The sequence below is a fragment of the Sciurus vulgaris genome (genome assembly GCF_902686455.1).
Source record: "Sciurus vulgaris genome assembly, chromosome: 19".
NCBI lineage: Eukaryota > Metazoa > Chordata > Mammalia > Rodentia > Sciuridae > Sciurus > Sciurus vulgaris.
In genome coordinates, this window is record NC_136480.1 from 15815265 (window position 1) to 15840224 (window position 24960).

General features: G+C 43.4%; 1 protein-coding gene and 1 long non-coding RNA gene across 6 annotated transcripts in view; one reads left to right on the top strand and one right to left on the bottom strand.

Moving 5' to 3' along the window:
• LOC306650301 (contactin-4) overlaps positions 1-24960 on the bottom strand; it is a 953963-nt gene that overhangs the window by 479424 nt on the left and 449579 nt on the right. For all 5 annotated transcript variants that reach the window (XM_079122191.1, XM_079122188.1, XM_079122189.1 and 2 more), the window contains one exon: positions 156-297. In XM_079122191.1, coding sequence (XP_078978317.1) covers positions 156-210 — 55 coding nt within the window. In that variant the 5' untranslated portion in view covers positions 211-297. The remainder of the gene's footprint in view (positions 1-155; positions 298-24960) is intronic.
• LOC306650330 lies at positions 20493-22450 on the top strand. The gene is made up of 3 exons (XR_013760871.1): positions 20493-20629; positions 20826-20918; positions 22008-22450. It is a non-coding gene; the product is annotated as an uncharacterized lncRNA (long non-coding RNA).

Here is a 24960-nt window from a genome sequence, read left to right on the forward strand (position 1 = left end):
CAGGAAGGAGCCTAGGACGGTGTCAGCAAATGCCAGTCAGTGTGGCCTGCACTGTGGAGATGTTTCCCACGGCCGTCCAGAGCGCAGGCCCACGTTCGAATCAGTGTGAAATACGGTGGCGTTTTTGATCAAAAAGTTCCGAGACGACACTCTACCTGCCAGGCACGACATGAAGGATTGCAGGACCAGTAGTTCCCACGGCAACCTCATCTTCGGTTTCCGAGGTCAAAGGAGTTTCGAGTCCAGGAACGCGCGGAGAGAGTGGCTGCTTCTTTCAGGTTCTGTCCCACCTTTACTCTGCAGAAGGGAAGAGACACTGGAATGAGATTTGGGAAGGTTTCTCCCCGTGGTCTCTGCACATTTGCCTTTGCGTGAACATAAATAAAACTCACTTGGGGAAGAGTGTTTACTGGAGGTGAAGAAAGAAGCACTTTAAATTGTGGATATGAAGCCAATAAACCTTCCAAATAACAAATTGCTTCCTTCCAAATAACAGGTGGCCCCCCCACTGGATCTGGCATGTCCCGGTGGCCACCAAGGGAAGACAAGACTTGCTTGCTACTAGGTGCGAAGGCAGAGAGCTGGTCTGTGGTTTACTAGGTCTTTCCCCACCCCCTGGAGGTCAGTCCTGGTTCTTATTTATCTCCCAAGCAATCACAGAACCCCCCAAAACAAATTCAGAAAAATTGTCACAGAACAAAGAAGATAGGGTTAATTTTGGTGGACTTGAAGGTGATACTCCGGATTTTTTAGAATGGAATTCTGCCTGGGCAAAGCGATGACTCTGTCACTTTAACGTATCTTCTCTGGTGTTCTGGGTTTTGTTTTTAAAATATGCTGTGGTCTGAGGGTGTTCCCCCAAAGCTTCAGGTGTGGGCAGCTTGGTCTCCATTGTGGTGAGGTAGGAGATGGTGGGCCCTTTAAGAGGCGGGGCTTGGTGGGAGGCGATTAGGTCATTGGGGTTGCTGCTGGCAGCTCTCCTGGGACTCCTGAGTTCTCATGACACAGGAGGAGCCCAACTCCTGAGTTGCTCTCTGGCCTTTCTGCCTTTTGATGGAATTGCTAGGTCTCACATGCACCCCCCTTACCCACTCTAGGGTCCTTGGCAGAGCCTGTGCCCTGCCAGACCTTCAGTCTCTGGGAATATGAGCTGCATGTATGTTCTTTTCTTCCTAAGTAGACTGCCTCAAGTATTTCATTATAGCAAGGGAAAGCTGACAGATACAAAGTGCACTAGAAATACACAGCTCCGCTGCCCATGGACAGAACTCCTACCAAGTCTGAGTCACTGTCTACTGAGCTCATTGGAGAAACCCAGAGCAAACAAAAACAGTAATTGGCCCATGAGTCAGGAATCTTCCAACAGGAGAAGCCTGAGGTAAAGTGAAGTGACTTTTTTTGTGGACTAAAAGCTACACAGCACGTAAGCGGGTGCGTGAGGCAGGCAGCCTGACCTTGGTATTCTGGAGGGCCCAGGCTTGTCCTGGGTGAAAGGGACCCATGTTCCTCAGTCCAAGCAGATGGCAAGCGTAAGGGGCACAGGTTCAGGGCGGCAGGAAAGAAAAGCCGAAAATAGTATTGTGTTTTGCAAATCTAAATATCGGGCATCAGATTAAAAATACTCTTTCAACACGGTGAAGTTCAAACAAGGCCGAACTGATATCTGTTGCTGGAGGTTTACAACGTGACCTTGGAAAACAGAGTCGTGCTTCCTCTCGCACGCCTGGCCTTCTCCTGTCCTGCCTGCAGCCAGCCAGGCACAGACGTACTAACGGGGCACCTTCTGCTTGCCAGATGCAAGGGACCCACCCAGAGGAGCAAGGCGCATCTCCACCCTCCAGGATCTCACGCTCTGGTGGGGAGAGGGATCCACGACTTCATATAATTGCAAAACGACACGACATTATCAAGGAAGGGCTTGAGTCTCCATCGAGGAGATGTGCTCCCAAGGGGGTGAGAAAGATGAGCCTTCTCATCAGTAAGCAGGATCAAGAGACTGGATTCCATTTACAACTCTGTTTTTTTCTTTTTCTTTCTTTTTTTTTTTTGTGTGTGTGTACCATGGATTGAACCCGGAGGCACTTAACCGCTCAGCCACATCCACAACATTGTTTTGTTTGTTTGTTTTTGGAGACAGGGTCTCGCTAAGTTGCTTGGGGCCTAAGTTGCTGAGGCCGGCCTTGAACTTGCAATCCTCTTGCCTGAGCCTCCCGAGTTGCTGAGATTGCAGGCATGTGCCACGTCACCTGGCTTTCTATTTACAACTCTGCCCGTAACTCATTGTTGGTTTGCCAACCCTACTGCTGCCCCATTTCTCTCTAAAAGTCATTTTAAGGGAAACTTCCTAATTCAGTAAATGAAACTTCTTTGAAAACGATACAGCAACATATATTTCCAGCCAGTATTATTCTTTCATTCTCGGTACATTTTAACTATTTTTTTAAATAATTAATAATAGTTTAGAAATTGACAAAAATCGTATGGATGTCTGGTGTGTATATTGGATATGTATTGATTGTGGAAGCCCCAATATTTTAGTATTTTCAGATCATAGTAACTTGGGGCTTCTCGCCTCGCTGTCACTGATGTGACAAACTCTAAGCAAACACAGGCTTACCTGAAAACATAGACCAGCACACCCTATTAATGGAGGGCCCTGAGCAATGATTTATACCATGTGGTCACTGAAAGGCCTCTGTGGTTACCAGGAAGCCAACAGAAAGTGAAGTGCCACCTTCAGAGAATGGGCCCCCTTTCTGGGCCCTTAAGTAGCTCAGGACTCAAACATTACACCTAATATGCTGTGCACCCAGAAGGAACCCTAAACCTCTCATCTGCTGACGTGACTGAAAGTGAGTGGCGTCTCTGATTGGCTGTGCTGAGACTGTCCTCTGACATTCATGGTGCTGAGTCCATTTTAGATAAACAGGATGTGCCGATCAATGAGAACTATTAATGTCTTAAGCAAATGATCGGGGTATTAATAATTCATTGTGCTAGGGAAATACCATCTCGGATCTTGGGATTGATCTACAATGTTAAGCAGTTTCTCAAAACAATTAAAATTACCTTCGGAAATGTATCCAGTTACAGGATAGAGATTTGATTCACGATAGGATACGGTTCTGCAGCGTACAAGCTGTAGATTTTTCAAGGATGGGGAAATTCGAGCATCCTATCGACATTTATTTACATCCAGGTAGGGAAGATTGGTCCTCATGCTCAGAAATAACAGGGTCCTGGACAGGCATTTGGTGGGGAGCATAACCAAAGTGCCAGGTTTTCTGAAGGGGGTTTGAAGATTCATGCATCTCAGGTGGAACTGTGATACACGATACCAAGTTTTATGATTTCAGTGTTCCTGCCAGAACCAGAAAGAAAGGTACAGGATGAGCAGTGAGTTATGGGAGCTATAGATCTCCCGGCAGCTCTGAGCTCTCTCTGGTTTATGGGAAGGTGTCTGTAACAAAGGTAGTAGACTCAGCACTAACTTGGAGTTAGTCTCAGGCCTAAGCCTAAGACTGAGACTCATAAATCCTGTGGACGAAGCCAAAGGATGAGACAGAACTTGGTTTCTTTCTCTGCCTTAGCTTCCTCTTCTGAGCCAGAAGGAGATGATTAACTGAATTCTACTGTGTGTGTGTGTGCGCATGTGTGTGTGTTTGGGGGGGGGGGTGCGTTGTGTATGCACATTTTTACACAGCAAAATTTCTTGCCACCCTTCAAAAAATTCTGACATTAATAGTCCCACTGAAGATCTCAGTTTTATAAAAGACCAGGGGCAGGAGGTGGGGGGAAGCATCATTTAGTTTTCCATTAAGAGCCCTCGTTTGTGGGAATCTACACGTACACCTGGGTCATGGAGGTATCTTAACACAGGTACTTTGCCCAATTAAAATTCTGCTGGTATCCAAACAGCACTAACTCAGCTCAACAGACAAGAGGGTTCATCACTCAGCACAGGGAATGCCAGGTTTTGCAGGGATAGAGGCAAGAGAGGCCTGGGCCTAAAGTTCTTTGCTGAGCTCACACTTGACTTGTTCAGAGGCAAATAAACCAGCGACTAAAATTCAGTGCAAAGTGTTTAAAACAATGTATTAAGTACAAGGTGCTAAGAAGCACAGGGGTATCATGGAACTGGGCTGGGAGGTGGGTGGGGGCCAGGGCTTTAAGAAAGCTCTCCAAAGGAGCTGCTTGAACTGAGTCTTCCAGGATTAATCAGAGGGACAAAAGGTATTCAAAGCCTGGTGACATGGAAATCACACAGGCAAGAAGCTCTGAGCTTCTGAGAGTGCTCAGGTTACAGTAATCCCAGACGGTGAAAAGCTCAGTGGCCAAGCTCCTTCTGCAGACTCCTCCAGCTGTGCTGTGCATCTGTAAAGTAACTGCAGTGATTATATCTTCCATTCTCATTGCAAGGCTGAGTGTCAACAGAAGGCTCAGAGCCTGGCACCCCGCATGGAGTTGGCACTTGGTGGCCCTCCTTGGCAGAGGGCCTGTGGTCAGGACTCAGGTCTGATAAGAAAAGAGGGCAAAAGCTAAGTCAGAACCTGGTTCCTCATCAGCCCCGGTTGTGAATTAATGATTTGGGACTTGATTTTGAAAGGCAGAAGGAAGAGTGGGCATGACTTTTAACAACAAAAGGACCCCAGCACATCTGAGGTCCCCGTATGCTTTACAAGCAATACCCAGAAGCACTGAACATCCATGTTCTCTTTCTGTTTATTTTTTTTTTATCTCCTCTGCTCAATAGTTAATCACATCTCCCATGGCTAAGTATGCATCCAATTCAGAGTCCATTTTTCAAGGTCTCCTAACAGGAAGACAAGGAGGGAAAACACTGGGTTTGGAATTAAGCACACCGAGTTCTTTCTTCCTGATTCTGCTACAAATTAAAAGGCACTGGGGAAAAAACCAGTTCATCTGCATGAACACGTCTGCTTGTCTGCATGCTGCGGATTGTTCCAGAAGCCCTGATCCTCCTCTCCAGTCTGCTGGAAAGGGCAACAGACACCTTTTGTAAATGAGTCATTATTACTATAGTTTAGTCTCAGATTCAAATTCAGCTCCTGTCCTGTGCCCACCAAATGGATTTTTAATTTTATGAAAGTAGGGATCTCTGTTTTTCTCATTGCTGTGTAAGACACACATAGGATAATGAATGGCCAGAGTAGACAGTCCATAATAAAGGGTTTATCCAAAGACGGAATCGACGTACCTGACACCCATCGTGGATCTACTCTGTGCTTTAACTCTCACTTCATCGCGACCCTGGGGGTCAGACATCGCCATGTTCTATCAAGTCACAGCTTTGGAAATTAGAATATGGAGCCCTTGAAACTTGTCCACGGTCAAATAGCCCAAAATCCTCTAAGTCAGTCCTTAAATCCAAGTCTCTCTCCTTCAAGGACTGAACATTTTTGCTAAGAGCAACCGACTCTGCTAAAACCAGTGGTCTTTTAAAGAGCGACAGCACATCCCAATGACACCTCTTTCTCTAACTCTGCTTTTACGCTGCCCTTCTGCAGAAGCACAGCAGATGTCAGCCAGCCCGAGCACAGAAGCTGTGTCACGTTCACCAGGCGAAGTCCAGCCCAGGGTTTCAGAGCGGAGGCTTTGTGGGGATGCTGCCTCTCACCAGGGTGCATTCTGAAGTCTTCATGTGACAGCGTGACCATAAGTTCTTCTCCCCAAGTGTTAAGAACAACACGCACATTGTTTTCTCGCTAATGACTATTTAGAGCGCTGCCACTCTTGAAGCAGGAATTTTAAAAAGGATCATCCCCGGCTCCCAGTTGTAGAGCTGAGCATTTTCTAACTCTGCAATTAGCTAATGAAGGGTGCAGTCAATCACAATGGTACCGAGGCAAAGAACAGAACAGAAAGCAAGACACCCAACAGGCCTTCCCAGAAAGCAGGGTGCCAATCATTTCAAAGGAAAATGCAGACGGTCAAATATTAATGCTCCATCAGCTGAGAGAAACTTATGGAGTGCCCATTATTCAAATACTAATATGCAGAATACCAAGTTATGGGTCAAGGATTCTGGGTACAAGGACACTAGAAATTCAAGTGGATAGAAAAGATGATTGACAATACAAGTTAGTTTATAAATCAGATGAGTAGTACAGATAACCTGTACTTCCTGTGGTGATGGTTGCTGGCCTATAGGCTCTTCTTGGATATTCAAAATTGATTATATCAGTTAATTAAATTAGTTGACTAGATTTCTCTGGGTTCCTACCTAAAACAAGAGGAACAGGGCCCATCCTGGATTGCAATAAGTAGTCTGTCAGGAATGGTGAGAAAATAAAAGTTGCTTGGTTTTTCTCAAAGGACTGCTAGTGCTTAGCCGGTGAAGACCATAAAAGAAGATACAGCTGGCACAGTGGTGCTCTCCGGCAATCCCAGCAGCTCGGGAGGCTAAGGCAGGAGGATCGTGAGTTCAAAGCCAGCCTCAGCAAAAGCGAGGTGCTAAGCAACTCAGTGAGACCCTGTCTCTAAGTAAAATATGCAATAGGGCTGGATGTGGCTCTGTGGCCGAGGGCCCCTGAGTTCAATTCCTGGTACCAATGAGAGAGAGAGAGAGAGAGAGAGAGAGAGAGAGAGAGAGAGAGGGAGGGAGGGGGGGAGGGAGGAGGGAGAGAAGACATAAAAGGCTGGGTAATGTGTCTGGGAAGACAACCTATTAAGAGGTACATACACATCCAACGGAATTCCTTCCTTAGATCCTACCCAATGGCTGATTTAGACTATTTCTATCAAGATCACATCTCAGAGCCCTTGACCAATGATGGAAGGTGAACTAGGGTGAATGAATAATCTACCCTCCCCATTTGTAAAGGCTTTCTAGGCAAAATGGTGTCTTCCACTTGTGGCAGGTCCAAATAGCAACACCATGATTTTATTAGGCAGAAACTCGGTGGAATTAAAGCCAGCTAGCCAATACTTCATCAGTTCAATTCTTCAAGGATCTCTTTTACACAGAAAGCCTACAGAGCTGTGCAGAGCTCATGTGAAAACGATGATATCAAAGTGTTTTCAGGTACTTACCCACTACCAACTTCTGAATACCCTTCCCCCACAGAAAACTTCATTCTGCTTTACTGTTGGGTTTCTGCTAGGGAAACGTCCACCTTTAAAATGGGAAGTAACCCTAAAAATCAGTGTGGTATTTCCAAAGATCACCGGATGAAGATTCAGAGTACCTGGGTTCGGGACTCAGTGTTATAATTTACTTTCTGGGCAAGTTTCCTCATCAATAAGAGGTGGTTGGGCCAGATTGTTGTGTAGTATTCCTGAGACTCTGAAGTCTATCAGTCTAGGAGAGAAAGGCTGAATAGCCAAATGCATTTAATTAGCTAAACTAAGAGTGGCTACCAAAGCCACATGAGGCTTCTAACAATGCTCCATATGACATCAGTTTCCCATATCCATCCCATCCATCAGGGTTAAGATATTAAGAGATATTGCTTTTAAATTCCACATATGATACTGTTACAGGAAACTTGGTCCCAAGCCACAAATACATATCCACTATCCATAGCTCCAAGAAGGAATCAATGTATTGCCTTTTACATTTTTATTTGATTTTTACTTGTATTAAAGGAACATGTGAACAGAGCCTACTCTCTCTCCCCTGAAGGAACTACTTCCGCAGAAACACTTGCTGTGTTTCTGGTATCTCAATACTGACAATTTTTAAAAAAATGCTTATGCTAATACTGATTGATTCTTTTGCTTCTCCATATGATTATTTTGTGGATAATAATTCACCTGTTTAGTATAATCACTGCCAATGATGAATACACATATACCGTACTTCACTGGTCTTCAAATTTAGTTATATCATATAATTTGTTTAGTAATTTTTAGGTTGAGCCTCAAGTAGTACTGCTTATATTTCTCTTTGGGTAGTCATTCTTTTTACTCTTATAGTTAAAAATTTTGTTTTTATTTGCTTAGGTTTCTATGAATAGATCACAAATTCATCTCAAATGCACTACTACACTGACTGTTTTCTAGATGACCCAACACATCTTGTAATGTATCTTTAAATAAGTATGACTTACTTGGGACATAGAGATATTGAACACTTTTAACAATCCATTTGCAAAACAAATACATGTCTGAAGCCTTCTAACCCTGCTTGGTTGGAAACAGAGAAGCCCCGTCTTCCAAGCTGTGATTTTCTTCACAACTATCCATATATATGAACTCTTCGTGCATGGGGAGTGTCCATTACCACAAGGTAGTAAGCCCATGGCATACAGGGATAAGCGGTCAAACTTCTAAATGATGTTGGAGACAATGTAAGGAGAGAACACAGTACAGAATGATTGGGGAAATGATAAGAAGCAGACGTCACTCAGTCACCACGTAGCAGTCATCTCAGTATGGTGTCTCAACTCATATGATCTTTAAAATAATTCTTAAGAAGAGACAACAATATTATTTCCATTTTATAGGTCATCTAAAATTTCCCCTTATGAGGCTTATAAGTAGTGGAGGCAAGACTTTATCTCTGAACTTTTTTTTCCCAAGTTCTATTTTACATATTGGTATACACCCATTTTATATGCTGTTAGGGTTGAGGTGTCCCCCAAAAGCTCACATGTGAGACAATGCAAGAAGGTTTGGAAGAGAAATGATTGGGTTATAGCCTCAACCTGGTCAGTGAATGTATCCCTGATGGGGTTAACTGAGTGGTCACTGGAGGCAGGTGGTGTGGCTGGAGGACGTGGGCATTGGGGTGTGGCTTTGGGGTACATATTTTGTATCTGGAGAGTGGAGTCTCTCTCTCTCTCTCTCTCTCTCTGCTTCCTGATGATGTGAGCTGCTTCCCTCTGCCACGCTCTCCCGCCATGATGTCCAGCCTCACCTGGAGCCCCGAGGAATGGAGCCAGCCTTCTATGGACTGAGACCTCTGAAACCGTGAGCCCTCAAATAAACTGTTCTTCCTCTACAATTGTTTTGGTGGGGTCCTTTAGTCACAGCAGCAAAAGAAGCTGTCTAAAACCATGCCAATAGACATCCATAGAGCTGCGGTTGGATGAGATTTTATAACAGTCATCTAACAATTAGTACCAGCAACACATTGGCTATTTCAATCACTCCACAATGAACCCTGAAGTTTGACTCCAGAGCGTGAACACTGGACCGCTCTGTCGAACTGCTTCCACCTAGCCAGATGTAGACTGATCATCAGAACAGCAGGCAACTGCAGGACATAAAATGCACCGTGTGCTTTCCTCTCTAGGCTGGGGGCTTCTCAGACACCGTGCCCTGGTTTAGAGTGGTGTTCCCACACCTCTGCACTCTTGTTAGAGTAAAAACAGGAACACAAGTAGATCACAGCCCGAGACAGGAACACGCCCGGCCCCTCCACCCTCCCTTGGCTTTCCGAGGGACAACAGCACTAATAGATTATGGCAGTCTCTCCTGCTTAGCCCAAGGGCAGCCCCAGAATCTTCTCAAGGTAGCATTTCAAGCAGACACGACACAGTCCATGCAGCTGGCAGGTAAAATACAAACCCCTTGGCTTCCCCTGGGTGGTGGGCTGACTGGCTTTAGAATGGCACCAGCCAGGGGTAAGCCCCAGCTTGGCCCGTTAGCTGTTGACCTGGGGCAAGTTATTTAACCTCTGTTAGCTTCACTTTCCACTTCGGCAAAGCGATGGTGGAGATGTTCTCAAAGAGAAGAGGAGAGAAAAATCTTCAGAACTGGATTCTGCTAGAAAGAAACAGCTGAGCATGGCCGGGTGGAGGAGCTATGTGGGAGACAGGATAGACAAGAGGTGGAAGTGTCTGGGGTGCAGCAGAGGCAGGGAGCGGAGGGCGCCCAGGGAGAGATCCTGGGCATTGGAGGAGAATGGACCAGGGGGGCTTGGGGTCAAGGCTACGGCCAGCAAGGGCTCTCCCAGCCATGCCTCCCAGGTCTGGGGAGCCCACCTTTCTGTCCGGAAACTGCTGGAGGAGGAAAGGATTTCTTAGCAACCCTCTCATGTGTGTTTGCCTTCTGCCCAGCGGAGTGCTGCCGAGCACCAATTCTGCTAAACGCCCAAATAAATCACTGTTAATGAAGCAGGACGCACACAGACAGCAACAGGCAGGTGTTAATCACCCCAACCGAAGAAGAGCGGAAGGTAAGCGTGGGACACTCCAGTACCGAATGCACAGGGTGTCAGACGCCAAGAGGCAGGAACCGTTGGACTCTGAAGAGTTTTTCTGGAATGCAGCTGGTGGGGAAGTAGGACCCGCCAGTATATTCATCATGACACACGGCTTGCTGAGTGCTCGGACAGCCACATCAGACAGCCGGCGGCCTCAGAGTCTGTTCTGATTTAATCAGGAGCAGAAGTAAGATTTCCAACTTAAAACACAAAATTATGAGAGTCCAAAGGGTGGGCTAAACAAAATTTGCAATACTCGACCCTTTAGGAGCAAATTATCAACTGACTCCTAGACACAGAAGTGGGACATGATAGTGCAGGAAATAAGATAGGGCCTGCCTGCTTGAGATTATTTTATTCTAATGGGGGAAGGACCAATAGGATACTACAAAGGAGCCGAGAGAGTGAACAAGTGCATTAAAGGTATTTGTCAAGCATATATGGGGTCTTTAGAGATAGACCTAAGTTCAATTCTAGACTTTTTTTTTGGTACTGGTACTGAACCCAGGTTGTTCTACCACTGAGCCACATTCCCAGCCCCTCTTATTTTTCATTTGAAGGTAAGGTCTTGTGAAGTTGCTGAGGCTGGCCTCTGACTTGTGATCCTCCTGCCTCAGCCTCCCGAGTTGCTGGGATTACAAGCATGCATCACCACCAGGTCTGGCTGGAATCTTGATTTTTATATCTACTGCGTGTATGGTTTTACACGAGTTATTTCTGATCTTCATCTATAAAATGAAGACATTGCCACTGAATTCCAAAGTTTACAGAGAAATAAACAGGATGATCCGTGTAGAAGGGTTATTGCCATACTATAAGTGGAGTCTGGGGACATAAGCCCTAGACTCTTACTGAAGCCATAATATGCGCTCTGTATGTGTAGCCTTCTTGGTGAATGGCAAACACATCCTGCATTCCATATAAGCTATTTGTCACAAAACTAAATATTATAAAAATATCTGTGTAATACCTGCACTGTATCAGGCACTGGGTATCACACCAAAGTGAGCCCTGGCCTTTCCTCAGGGAGGTTATATTCCTATGCAGTTGCAAGGGTTATTTTTCCCATGAATGCATTTAAAAAAAAAAAAATGGTTAAATTCTTATTTTTGAAAACCAGGGTAACTTTCCCCAAAGCACACCTCAGGATCATTGCCCTTTAGTCCACGGCTGCATGCAAAATTTGGCCTCTTTCGATTTCATTTGATACATACAAATTTTTATCCAGGATAGAATAATTTTCTATCCGTCGGCTTCCTGAAAATTCAAAAGAACGATGGAGACGAGCCCTTGCTTCCATTCTCCCGTCTCTTGCAGGGAAATCTGAATCCGAGGCATGAGCTAAACCAGAATGATAAAAATGACAAGCGCCCCTTTGCTTGGGCCAGTGACAGCCTCAGGTCTTCCACAGATTATCCCATGCTCCCAATAACTTGGGGAGGTAGGTCTCTGATTATTGCCGGGTGTCGTGGAGAAAAGTGGGCTACTCCTTCTATGTAACTTCCCGGCTTACTTCTAGGCTTGGAAGTGGCCAATTTCTTCTGATCATATTGCATTAGGGCAGACAGCACTCACATTCAAAACGAAAACAGAGCCAGAAGCCGCAAACCTCTTCCCTGCACAGGTAGAGATACTTCATCATCAGATGTAAACTCATGACCCTGAATTGTAGCATCTGGTTCCAAAATTATGAGCAGGTCAAGGGAAACCCCCCCACACCCTCCAGCCATTATATGAACAGCAGAAATTAGGCAGGTGACCATTTTTCAAGTTATTTATTGCTGGTATCAATGGCTGATCCTCCACTGACTTAGTTTAATACCTAAAATAGGTCATGAGGAATCAAAGTTTTCTTTGTTGAATCAGACTGACTTAGGTCAAATCGGGCAAACACCGGCTGGTTCCGAGAGAACCAGATTTCAGGCCTGGACTGTCACGTGCAGAACAGATGTCCCCACAGCTTTGGGTGTGAAATGAGCCCAAGCCGCCAATCTACTTTTAACTTTTCTATTTATGTTATTTAAAATGCCACAGAGTGATCACTTCCAGTTATGAGGTGACTCTTATCTAAGCCTCTCCAAAGGACAGCGAATGAATCCTTACCACCATGGTTGAGAAGAGCATTAGGTTTGAACATACTAATTGCTTAGCAGGGAAACTGAGTCATGAAGGATACAGTGGCCACATGCTATTCGGTACATTAAGAAATGCACATGCCTTTGTTTAAGGGCAGTATTGGGGCCGAATACTAAGTTTTCATTGAGGAAAGTCAGCGGATGCATCTGAACCACGGTTCAGTCCTGGCCCCGCCAGGGAAGGCACAAGGGCTTCGTGAACCCTTCCATGTGGCCCACTGGGAAGGACACACGGCTCTTCGAGGACACTTGCCAAAGGTGCACAACCTCCATCTATTCATGAGCTCCCTTCAGACATTCAGGGATATTCTGCAACATAACTGCCTTGAAGTTTGCAAAATTGCTAAGACAGCAAAAGAGAGGAAAGACTGTAATTTTTACAGACTGGAGGACGGTGAGAAAAAGAAATACTACCAACAGTGAGCTTCTGAATAAGAACCTGGAAGAGAACCTCAACACCAGTGGAAGATGAATTCTACTTCAAATAAGGTCTGCTGTTTAGTTAACATACATCAATGTCAATGCCCTGTTTTTTATTGCTACATATTATACCAACTTTAGCAGAACCAGGGTAAAGGACACATGGTGATTCTGTACCTTTTTTTGCATGTTTATAATTACTTCAAAACAATACTAATGATGCATAAATGACGTCCTAGCCTGAGAACCAGCTTTTTCGTGTCTTTCCTGGAGCTGCTTTTACGAAAGTGGAGCTATCCCACCTGAAAGATGCACACATACATCGTGTTATTGTTGATGCCCTATGTCTGGGATTTGCAGGATCATTTCCAGAAAAAGTCCAAGAAGCCCACGTTTGCCTATGGAAAATGACATGGTCAGAAGAAAACTGATATGAAATGACAAAAGAATGGATTTCCAAGGTGGAATTTTTATCATCAGTGTTTATACTTCACTGCAATTTAATTAAAAATAGACCGCTGGATAGTCGAACCAAAGTTTGGAAAGCACAGAGCTCATTTGCTTATCGTGATGAAGAAAAACGTGAAACCTGAATTCCGTACTTGCAGGCTCAAAACACCATCCACATGGTCTCCCCGAAATTCCTCATTTACTACAGCTACTAAATTTCCCATTTCTCTGATTTCAATGAAATTTGAGACCCACGGGATGAAGGATAACAATAAGAAGATCAGACACAACTTTTTCCTCCTATCAAATATCAAATACATTAGCAGTCTGGGAATGATGCTGGTAGAAGAAGTCGTAATAAGTTGAGTTCACAACAGAAATGAAGAAATAATTAATTTATATTTGAAAGACATTTTGGAGAATGAATGGTAATGTGCAGTCATGCAAATTCTGAAACTGAGGCTATTTCAGAGATCTGGCGGAAGACACCAGGAATATCTCAACAGAGTCGTACAAGGCATCCGATTCTCTAATTTCTTGGAAAGGCACGTGCATGCACACAGTTTGAGTTTTTACTCAATGATGCATGAGACCCTCTGTAGATCTCAGATGCAAATGTGAGGACAGTATTTTCAGGAGTAGGAAAAACAGCTTGGTCGGCTCTGTCTATTTGGTGCCTGAGTTGATCTCACTGTAAATAGACACGGGCTCTCATCTGACTTCCCTAGCTTCTCATTTCAGGCTCAGACTCTTTCCTAGGCTGCCTGATGGGACCTCTCGTTGGGGTAAAAACAAACAAATCTAGGCAAGAGCAACCTTGGTAGAGAGGGAAAAAAAGAAACTACATAAACACAATGAAACAGTCTTCCAAGAATCTAGCCCGGTAAAAAGACGACACATTTTTACCAACGAGAAAAGAGATTTCCGTATGTAGTCTCTCTGTGTGCCCCATGCATAGTCAACTCGGGGAGCTGGGGCTGCTGGTGACGGTGGAGAAACCCATCAGACTGCAGTGACAGACGGTGTCTCTCACGAGCTCTGGCACCCTTTCCTTCCAGAAGAGTCTACTTTCTCCAGACCTCACACAATGGAGGAACAGAGTCTGGGAGTCATGGGGAGCATGTTCAGACAAACCGGGAAAAAAATTCCAGGAGAAATGAATGATCTCTGAATGTTGGTACTTGTGGGATCCAAATCCCCAAACCTTACTAGGGCTCTGTTTGATCTCTCGTCAAACATCCAGTCCTCAACCACAACCGACACTCGCTGATTCAAAACTCCACATACCCCGATGTCTGGGTCTTGAAGTTATAGCATTGAAGGGATTTTCTGCCCATAGCCAGGACACAGGATGCATACAGAAATCACCTTATGTTTTCTCTGATCAATCAGTTTCCTAAAAAGTACAAAGGCATTGGGATACTCCTTGCCCAACTGCATTTCTAAATGCTTCACGTTATCAGTAGTATATTTTATAGGCATATAGAAAACATACACAGAATTACATTATATGTATTCAGTATGATTGTGCATGTATGCAAACGTGTGTGTCTGAAGTTTCTTCTCTTCATACAATATAATTTGTTCTGTAGAAGAAAAAAACATTTTGAATAAAACCTTTGCATCCTTTTGGGCCTCGGCGTGCTTGACCACAAAAGGTGGACCTCTTTCATATATCGTTACCAAATGGATCCACCATTATGCTGCATTCTAATGGCGGATAACTTCAAGAAATACCTCATGCATCTTGCAAGTAAACAGTACAGGTGCAGAAAGACAGGCAGGATGTGTAATTATACGTGTGTATATTTATGTGCCCCCCCAGCTCTGCAGTCTTAAAACAGACCTAAGGCAAGGCTCTTACAGGTTAATTGCTGTTGCCAAGCAAGACTCCCAGGTCTGCCTGTGTGGCGGTCAATCATCTCCTTCACATCTAACAACCAGGCCAGCCTCCTGGTACCAATTTTTGTCAAACTATAAATACATAATAAAGCCTCCTTTGAATTAAGAAAAAAAACTCCATTTTTATTATTCACTCTTTACAATGTTTCCAATACCCTCAAATAAAAAGGCAGTTTCATGTTTACCAGAGCAAGCAGATGGTGCTGGGAAAAACATATTACCTGGCTCTTGAATTGTTATCATAACCAAGGGGGCTTCCCACCTGTCTGAGGGAGCACCCGGAGTCACCAACAATAGGTTTCCTGGGAAAACTCCCTAAGCAGAGTCCCCGATCTGAACCACACAGTCCCCATCCAGTCCCTGCTCACCCTCCAGGTACAGTGACTGAGTATAAATCATGCGGTCTCTCCCTCTTAATTTCCACCTGCTTGGCATACGTTTACAAAGCCAGGAGAGTCCCTCCTTCTGCCCTAGCATCCATCTCTGCAGTACAACTCTGACTTGCAGTCTTACTTTGCTTTTGCTATATACACCTGCTCATCCTGCCTCCTTACCTCTGTTCCGGCAGCTCACCTCTCTCTTCCCCTCTGGGGCCAGCTCTGAATGTGTGGCTTAGCTTAACGTCTGTGGGAAGCTTTCTCTAACCTTCTGCTAACGCGTGCTAGTATTTCTCGGTAGGTTTTGACAGCATCCTTTATTAGAGCACTTATCATGTAGTATTGTAACTGGTATGCTTCTCCCCTTTGCTATTACAAATACCCTGCAGAGACAGACAAAATAGTTCTCATTCGACAGGACTGTGGCCAGTATGCATAGTCAATATATGATGAACTCTTTAAACCCGGATGCATTAATTATTGAGGAAGAAGCCAAATATATTCCATGGCTCAAATGGACAGCAGGAACTTATATATATGGTTAGGACTTCAGAAAGCACTTGAAACCTTCAGAATCATGTGAGAAGATGAATATTTTCCCTGGCTGCCTTTGTGGACAACAGTGTGTGAGTCGATTCTAGAATCTAAACTAGCTTCAATAAAGGTACACAGAGATAACGAATATTAATATCCAACTTACCAGTTTGGAATATTTTTTCTCTAAATCACAGATGCCTAAATATGTTGAAACATTAATATGGTAAGCATTTCAAGGTTACACCTCTTGGGAAACTGTCAATCTAGGTAGATAGATGGCCTTCCAGCAAGATTCTGAGAACCTTTACTAAGATAACAGACTTTCAGTATCTAAGAGGAACAGTGTTCTGTAAGGTATTTATCAGATATATTTGACCAGAAGTTCAGTTTCATCCATGAGCATCTTCTGGGACAAAAGATCCTCAGAATACACTTGGGGTCATGTCTGCTGCTCACAACAAAGATCAGTAAAGATGTTCTAAGGAGAAAATCCCTTACAATGGGATTTAGACAAATTCCTTACAAATTACAGGTCAAGTACCACAGCCTGAGTACCCAAGTCCATTATCCGGTTTTGTAAATAACACTGGAAGGTAGCCATGCCTGCTCATTTAGGTATCATGCACGACTGCTTTTGTGACACAATGGAAGAGATGAACAGTGGAACCAAGATCATGTGGCCTGTCAAGTAAAATATCATTGACAACCTAGCCATTGGCAGAAAAAGTTTGCTGCTCCTTCACTTATAATAATATTTTGTTCTTTAATTTTAAAAGTTTCCTCTGGCTGTGTTAAGAGTGTATCTAATCTCTATCAGCTGGACTCACTACTCAGGGTACACACACAGGGTGAAATCATGCCTAGAAATGGAGAATCTGTCACACTTTTCTTACATACAGAGGTGACCAGGGCTATTTCCCAAAGTGTGAACTAAGCAAAATACGTTGAGATTTTTCTGCTTTAAATCCCAATTAGAAACTAATTAATAGATACTCTCGGCTAAAAGTTACATCTTACAAATATAAACCCATTTACTGCAAAGGATGCTGAAACTAATACCCCAAATACCCGATGGATAGACACTTCATTAAAGCAGTAATCATTGAGGAAATGTTAGTGAAGACAAGTGAAAGTCTGATTGTTTGAAAGTATTCACACCGGCATCCTAACGTCCCTAAAGTACTTTGACTTAAAGATTAATTTTGATCACACAGGAAGAGAGCTGAACAAGGTTTGTGGTATAGATTTCTCTAAATGAGACATCAATTCCTGTATGACATAAAGAATATTCCGATGAGCTGCTTTTTAAAAATTCCAGTTTGATAGTTAAATAAAACACACGGCTTTAATTCCCAGTAGAAATGAGTTTTTTTTTTTTTTTTTTTTTTTTTTTTTTTTTTGCTGTTGTTTCTTAACATGTTAATCCATTCAATTAAATTAACTCAACTCCTGCTTTGGCCCAGGACACATTCAAGATTACTTTCTAAATTGCTAGAATCAATGTTTGGTCATCAGTTTAATAGAAAACAGTGAAGTGACAAGAAATATCTCCGCTAATGGTGACTTCTCGTGATGTACACTTGCAGAAGGAAGTGTTTTCTGTTTCTCTAGCTCAGCAGAATGAATCTAATATCTTGTTTTCCACATCTTATCCTCTCCTTCATCCTTTTGAGCGTCCATTTCCCAAAAACATCGGACAAATATTGCTACTGTGTTTTGCCTGTGGTCTCTTCTTCTCTGTGTACTGGTAATTATCTGATTGGACATCTGGTCCCCTGGCAAAAACTATTAAAGGCCTTTAGGCGCCTTTTAGAAGCCAAAGTTGATATGAGGCTTTTCCTAGTTATTTAAAGGGGGCCCCAGGACAAGAGTTTCAAAATAAAGAACATTGGTTTCCATGTTCTTGTTCTTGGAATGAATGTCCAACATGCATCAAAAACACTAACTCAGATGGATTCAACAACATGTGCTGTGGAAAAGCAAAGCAAAGCAAAGCAAAGCATAGATGGAGAGAGAAAATACAATCCGCCTTGGCTCAGAACGAGCGGGAGCTGCAGTACACACATTCAGTCCCACGAGGCTGTCCTCTCCCTGCTATCTTGGCCAATGGGGGCCTCCCGGCAGGTGGTATAGGATTCTTCTTTTTAGAGACACAAGAGTTTTTATAAACGTGGTTCCTAAACTCAAGCCAGCATTTAGATCCTGGTATTCAGCCACCTCCCTGGGTGACCTCCCCCAAACCAGGAAGGGAAACTCGCTACATGAAATCACTGTGTGAGGACACACTGGTCCCACATCGGGTGTCATCGTTTTGCAGGTGAGAAGAGTGCATCCAAAGAGGTCGGTCCAGTGATTCTCAAGAACCCATGCCGAGTGAGTGGCAGGGACAGACAGACTCGCCAGTCTCCAGATGTCAACTCTGCACAGCACTTTGCACTCCGTGTGAGACCATCTCTGGGCAAATTCCAAATGACATTTCTGGCCACATCTCCCGATCTCAATGGCACACAACTTGCTCCAGTCAAATGGATTCTCTTCATGCATGAGACGGCTGCATTTTATACCGCCTGCCTTGTATGTGTGGACGGCTCCCTTTCCCTTGTGACAACTTTTAAAATGACATCTCCTTCTGGGGCCCCAGCTCTGTTGTGGGCTTCCAAATAGATAATTTTTCTAGAACTCTACAAGTCCAAGTTAACACTTCTACTCTGAATGATACAGCACCTTTAACTGTCTGCTTCCTACTTACCAGGTTTCAACTTGTATTATAATTCTACGTCAGTTCTTCTCTTTCTTTTATTTTGTACTGGGGATTGAACTCAGGGGCAGTTAATCACTGAGCCACATCCCCAGCTCAGTTTTGTATTTTATTTAGAGACAGGGTCTCGTTGAGTTGCTTAGCGCCTCACTGTTGCTGAGGCTGGCTTTGAACTCGCGATCCTCCTGCCTCAGCCTCCCAAGTCACTGGGATTACAGGCATGCGCCACTACACCCAGCTCAACTCCTTTCCTAAATATAGGCTCTTTGGGTTGGGCAGAACCCAAATTGTTTGGAATATTGAAGTCCAACACAACACGCTCAGGAGTGAACCCTGTAGGCATCAAACCTTGGCTTGCTAATTGACAGTGGCAGACATTAGTTCCTGGTGACCAAGAAAATCATGACCTCGATGTTTTCCACACTAGATCCTACCACTGAGCTACACCCCCAGTCCTAGCATTCATCCCTTGACCTCGTGTGTTTTAAGATTTGTTCCAATTAGTTACATAGGACAGTAGAATGCACTTTGACACATCAGACGTGAGTAGAGTATGATTTCTCGCTCTTCTGGTTGTATGTGATGTGGAGTCACGGTGGTCACGCACTGATCCGTGCACATGGGGTGATATGTTCGATTCATTCTAAGACCCTTCCTACTCCCTTACCCCTCCCTTCCTGTCCCTCTACTACATTCTCATTTTTAAAAAGCCAAAACAACTGGAATTGTTCTGTGAACCCTTTGGAATCTTCCCTGATCTGCAGCATTTCTAAAATCCTATTCTATTGATCTCTACAAAAACACCTGTGTACTGGTTCTTTAATGTTCTCTACTTTCGAGAACGTTAACCCCCCCATGAATCTTAACCCATGGGGGACTCGATACAGGAACCTGTAAGCGGGCTGGGTGCCCTTGACTCTGGTCTCACATATGAGTTAGGTCATCTTAAGTAGGTTCACCTCCAATTTTCTGGGAAGATAATTTCTCATTGATTGACTGATGGGCCAGTGAAGACAAGTCCTTTTGTCTCCTTGGTCAGAAGGGAAGGGTACCTATTTCTAAGTACTGATTCAGGTAGTGAGATATTCTAACTATCCATTTTGGCCTGTTTTCGCTTCCTCTTTGATGTCTTACTATTTCTCTAAGAGGACAGCAATATGTAGGTTGCAAAGGAGAGAGCTTATTAATAACTAAAGCAAACACAACAAAACAAAACCTTAATTCCAGGGAATTTCCAAAGCACTGGCTATGGCAATGAGAGCAGTTCACTTGTACTGACTACTCAGTGGGTTCATGCAATATCAGTTATTCTTCCCTAAATCTTTCACAATGAATTTAAGGCACGCCAAGGGAAGAACACAGTCACAGACTGGATGTGAGCGAGAAGACATGTAAGAAATGAGAAGTATGTTGGGAAAAATCAGTAATAACCCTAGGTCTGATTTTCTGATGAAGGACAATGTTCTGTTCAAAGTTTATGGTGGCATCAGGTCACATGAAATAGACTTGGCTGCTCAGATGGTCACAGCCTGCTTATCACTGCATAAAAATAACCATTCTTTCCGTCCTCTCCAAGAGGAATAAGGCTCTGAGGAATGTGTCCCCAGTACTTACCAACACACTCAGGTTTGGCCTGGGAATAGTCATAAAAATGGAGATACTGTGGCGCTTTAGATACAAGGTGTCCACCAAAAGCCCACATGTGAGACAATGCAAGAAAGTTCAGAGGTGAAATAATTGGGTGACAGAAACTTTAACCTCATCAGTTTATTAATTGCACTGCTATGGCTTAATTAGGTGGTGCATGTAGGCGGACAGGGTGCAGCTGGACAAAGTATGTCGCTGGAGGCATGTCTTTGGGGTTTATATTTTGTCTCTGGTGAGTAAAGCTCTGTCTGCATCCTGGTGTCCATGTCCTGAGCTGCCTTCCTCCACCACGCCCTTCCACCATGATCTTCTGCCCATCTTGGGCCCAGAGCTGGGGAGTTGGCCATCTACTGACTGAACTTCCAAAACCATGCATCAAAATTAACTTTTCCTCCTCCTATTGCTCAAATCACGTCTTTTGATCACAGTGAAATAAAAGCTGACTAAAATGAACATGAATACTGGCAAGGAGGGTCTGAGGAAGATTCAGCTGATCAGGGTTAATCCCAGGTTCTTCATAGGTGAGTATAAATTTGTAAAACATAATTATTGTGTGAAAAAAGTTTTTAGATCAAAAAATTACTAATAAGGGTTCTGTTGTGTGTTCTGAGAGTGATAGATAGATCGTAGGTATACAGATATACATAGAGACACCTCTATTAGATTCAAAGTTAAATGCTAGCAGAGAGAAGTTTGTCTCTAACTCCACACAAGCTAGTTCATGATTGAAACAATGTCCACTCTGCAGAAATCAACAATATTTTTTAATATATGTAGACAAAACAACCCTTGAACCAGCTTTTAACGTATTCTATGTATATGGGCAAAGGATGGCGTTAAAAAAGAGAAAGCACACCATTCTGATTAACCCATCAATCAGACCATAGGCAACATGGCAAAAGGATTCCTTATTCTGTCTGTCCATGAACTCTTGATTTAATAGGGAGGAAAAAGAAATGGGATAGTAGTAATGGTAGCAAGGTAACTGCCTGGTTTGGGCTTCTGCTACCCCTTCTGAAGTAATGACACTGGTGAGCTCCAACTGGCCCATGGAGATGGATGCACAGTCAAGTCCCAGGCTCAGCTTTTATTCCCTGTTACCAGCTCTCAGGCTCCAAAGTCCAGAACCAGGCTCTTCTGAACGGAATTGAGAACTAAGATGGAAACACTTGAATACACTTGGACCAACACAACTCTCTCTCCAGTACGCTGTATCCTTGTTTATCAAATGGTTTACTTCTGGGTTTAATTTTTAAAGGTTGCTTCTGATTCTGAGTACTTTAACTGGACGGGTCTGTCCTCGCCTGGCGACATTTTTTAAATGAAAGGTTCGGTGCTTAGCTCTTTATTACAGTTGCAAGAGCTTTAGAACTCTACTCCTTTCAGGTCAAAATATATTCGCCTTTATTTTTCACACTAATGGGGAGCCAGCCAGCTGTTGATCTCTGGCCACTGACAAAAATGGGTTTCCAAAAGCAATTGGGGACTCGAATAAATTGTCAGGGTTGATCTTGGTGCATCCTACAGCATGTCCATATGCACAATGTGACCGTGATCTTTCATCAGATTAACTGTGCTAATGCTGAGGATTTCTACTGTGCTCTCCTAAGGTACGCTCCCTGGAAAGCCAACAGAACAGGAGGAAATCTTTCTTCGCAGGGCCATTATGCACGTGGTGGAAGCAAAGATAGGTGCTTTCCAATCTACAAGTTTCCAGGCGAACACAGAGTGCCCCTCCTGAATCCTGACCTGCTATCCAGCCCAGGAAACATGCCACTCACTCCCCAGGACACCAACCACAACAGCTTCCTGGCTCCTTCCATTTACTTCAAGAGGCAATTTTACCACTTCATTTATGAGGGAAGAAAAAGTGTCACGGAGCATCTCGGGGATGACAGAAGCGTCGTGCTGTGAGTTGATCTTGCCACCCTGAAACTAATCTGGAAATATTTGTACCTTAATCTCCTGCAGAAATAAACCTTCTGGAGCTCAATCTGACATTCGGTGAAATTTGCACTCCCTTAGCTGCTGCACTATTAGGAACAGAAAAAAAATAAAATGCAAAGCTCAAGTTCTGTGTGAGGGAGATCATTTCTTATGTGAGATGGCTTTTTTTTTTTTTTTTTTTTTTTAAATGCTAGATCATTACTGAGAGAGTCTGTCTACTCTTTCCTCTTGGCTAGTTCTCTTCCTTTGGCCTTAAATCACATCTCACTATCAAACCTTTGAATCTGGGTCCAGGGGAAGGCCTTTTTGCTTATCTCCCTATTAGAAATTTTCAAAATATAATTGCAGAACTGTTATTTAACCCAGGCGATAAGGTCAGTAGCTGAGAGGCTAGGAGGCTATAGTACTACTTCTAACCTCCTTCTGATTATATCAAGAAGAAGGACTCCCCACCTAATTTAATCTGTAGTTAGGTTCCAGCTAAAATTCAAAATGATATTGTTAGAGTGTCATCAGATGGCAAGGGACACTGGGCGCCTGACCCATAGGCAGACTGATCCGTGCAGAGAGTGTGTCCTGCCTACGGTTATGGTACACACTGAGAGTTAGTTTTAATGACCCATATGCTGTCTCTACTTTGCTGGTTTAAAATACTTGGAAACACGTACACAGGGCTTTTAAGTTCCGATTCTACAGAGATAAATATCAGAGTTGCCAAGGTCAGTGGCCCTGCCTAATGGAAAATGGACAACCAGTCAAGATGGCGGCTCCAGGTAGTGCAAGATAATTCGGAGCTGATGGAGGCCTCAGATGCAGGGGCATCAGCTCACCCTCCCCCGGCACACATTTTCACCCTTGGTGGCCTCAGAACAATCTGACATGTACTCTAGTACATGTCAGGTGCTTGCTTCAGCAAATTGAAGTGACTCTACCCTCTGCCATTGACTGCCAATTAATTTTAAACCAAATGTCTTGGAGAGACGGTATCAGTTTCCTGAGACAATTAAATGTGACAAATGTAGGAGAAAACAGTGTCACCAACAGTGACTAGTCTTAAAACTCCAAAGTTCAACTTCTGTCGTGCCTATTTTAGGGAACAGGATGTGATGTTAAGTGCGGTGGGAATTCTGCATGAACCCTGTTGATTCTGTCCAACTCTTTCATGTGGAAAAAAGTATTCGTCTCTGGACTTGTTTGCAAAACAAGTTTAATAAACATAGACTGAGAAGTTTGGCGAGCGTAGGATGGATAGATAAATGACTGGATGTCATATGGTTCAGTATTATTAATTTATGGTACCCTTAACCTCGCTCTAGAGAAAAAAGCAGCAAGGGAAAAGTCCAGCTCCATCTCTTCCACAGACACCTGCCAAGTGCAATTGCTTCTGCAGTTGAAATTTTCCCTTGAAATTTTTCAAATTCCAATGAGTTTCAGTGTGCAAAAGTTCACTCCAAAATCTGGCTGTGCCCCCCAGATCACTACAGAAAGCTAGGAGTATAGACCAGGCAACCAAAGAAACAGAAGTATGAATTCAAGTTCCAGCTACATAAGGAGTCCATAAATCTCAGCAGCCTCTGTTTCCTCATCTGAGAAATAGATGTTTTCTTTTTTTAAAAATGTTTTTGTTTGTTTTAATTTAATTTGTCCTACTGTCCGTGACAGTAGAATGCATTTATACATTTTGATAGATCATACATAAATGGAGTGTAATCTCATTTTTCTGACTGTACGTATTGCGGGATCACATGGGTCATGCAGTCATAATGTACATGAGATGGATGTTTTCCATTCCCGACTTACTATTTCAATAGTTCTGCATTCTTCAATGCATCATGTGGGGTACAATCTTTAACAGACAATATTGGTTATTTCCCTTCTTCCTATTTTCCGTCTATCTCCCCTTTGCTAAAGGGGAAAGAAAGTAAGCACAGAAAACATGTTATTTAATTAAGCATTCTAGGGCACATTTCTTAGATTTTTTTCCCTTAGCATGAAGCAAGGCTATAATAAATACAGAACACCCACCCATACAGTTACTTATATCTTCAACACTTCTCTGTGCTAGTGAAAGTTCTCAGGGTACCATTGTATTAATCACATTTTACAAAGAAGTCAAGAGAAAAACACTTTTTTTTTTTTTTTTTTGCTTCTGAAAGAATAAGTAAGCAGGGTTGGTTTAGAATTTCCAAAACCCTTAGCATTTCTTCCTTCTCCCTGAAATAAGTAGAATGGTAGGTAAATTGTGGGTTAAAACACATGAAATACATATACAATATTACATAAAATTTTTAAAGAAATTTTTCCTGAATCTTTTCTCATCTGTGATTGCTGATGAAATTAGCTCATCAGGATACGTCTCCATGATGATCCGTATTTTGAATTTCTGGGGTCAAAGGGCAAATACTGAAATATCTGTCACTTTTTTTTGTTTTTCAAGAAATTATCAGCACAGCAGTGACCAGCAAGTGATCACGTCCAGTTCTTGCAGTGGACGCAGAACACATCACCGGCCCCCCTTCTCTCCTCTCTGCTGTACAGCCACACACCTCCTCTCTCTCTCTGTTGACTACTTTTTATTTTGTTGCAAGACAAATGAATACTCAGGGGCCCAAAGTT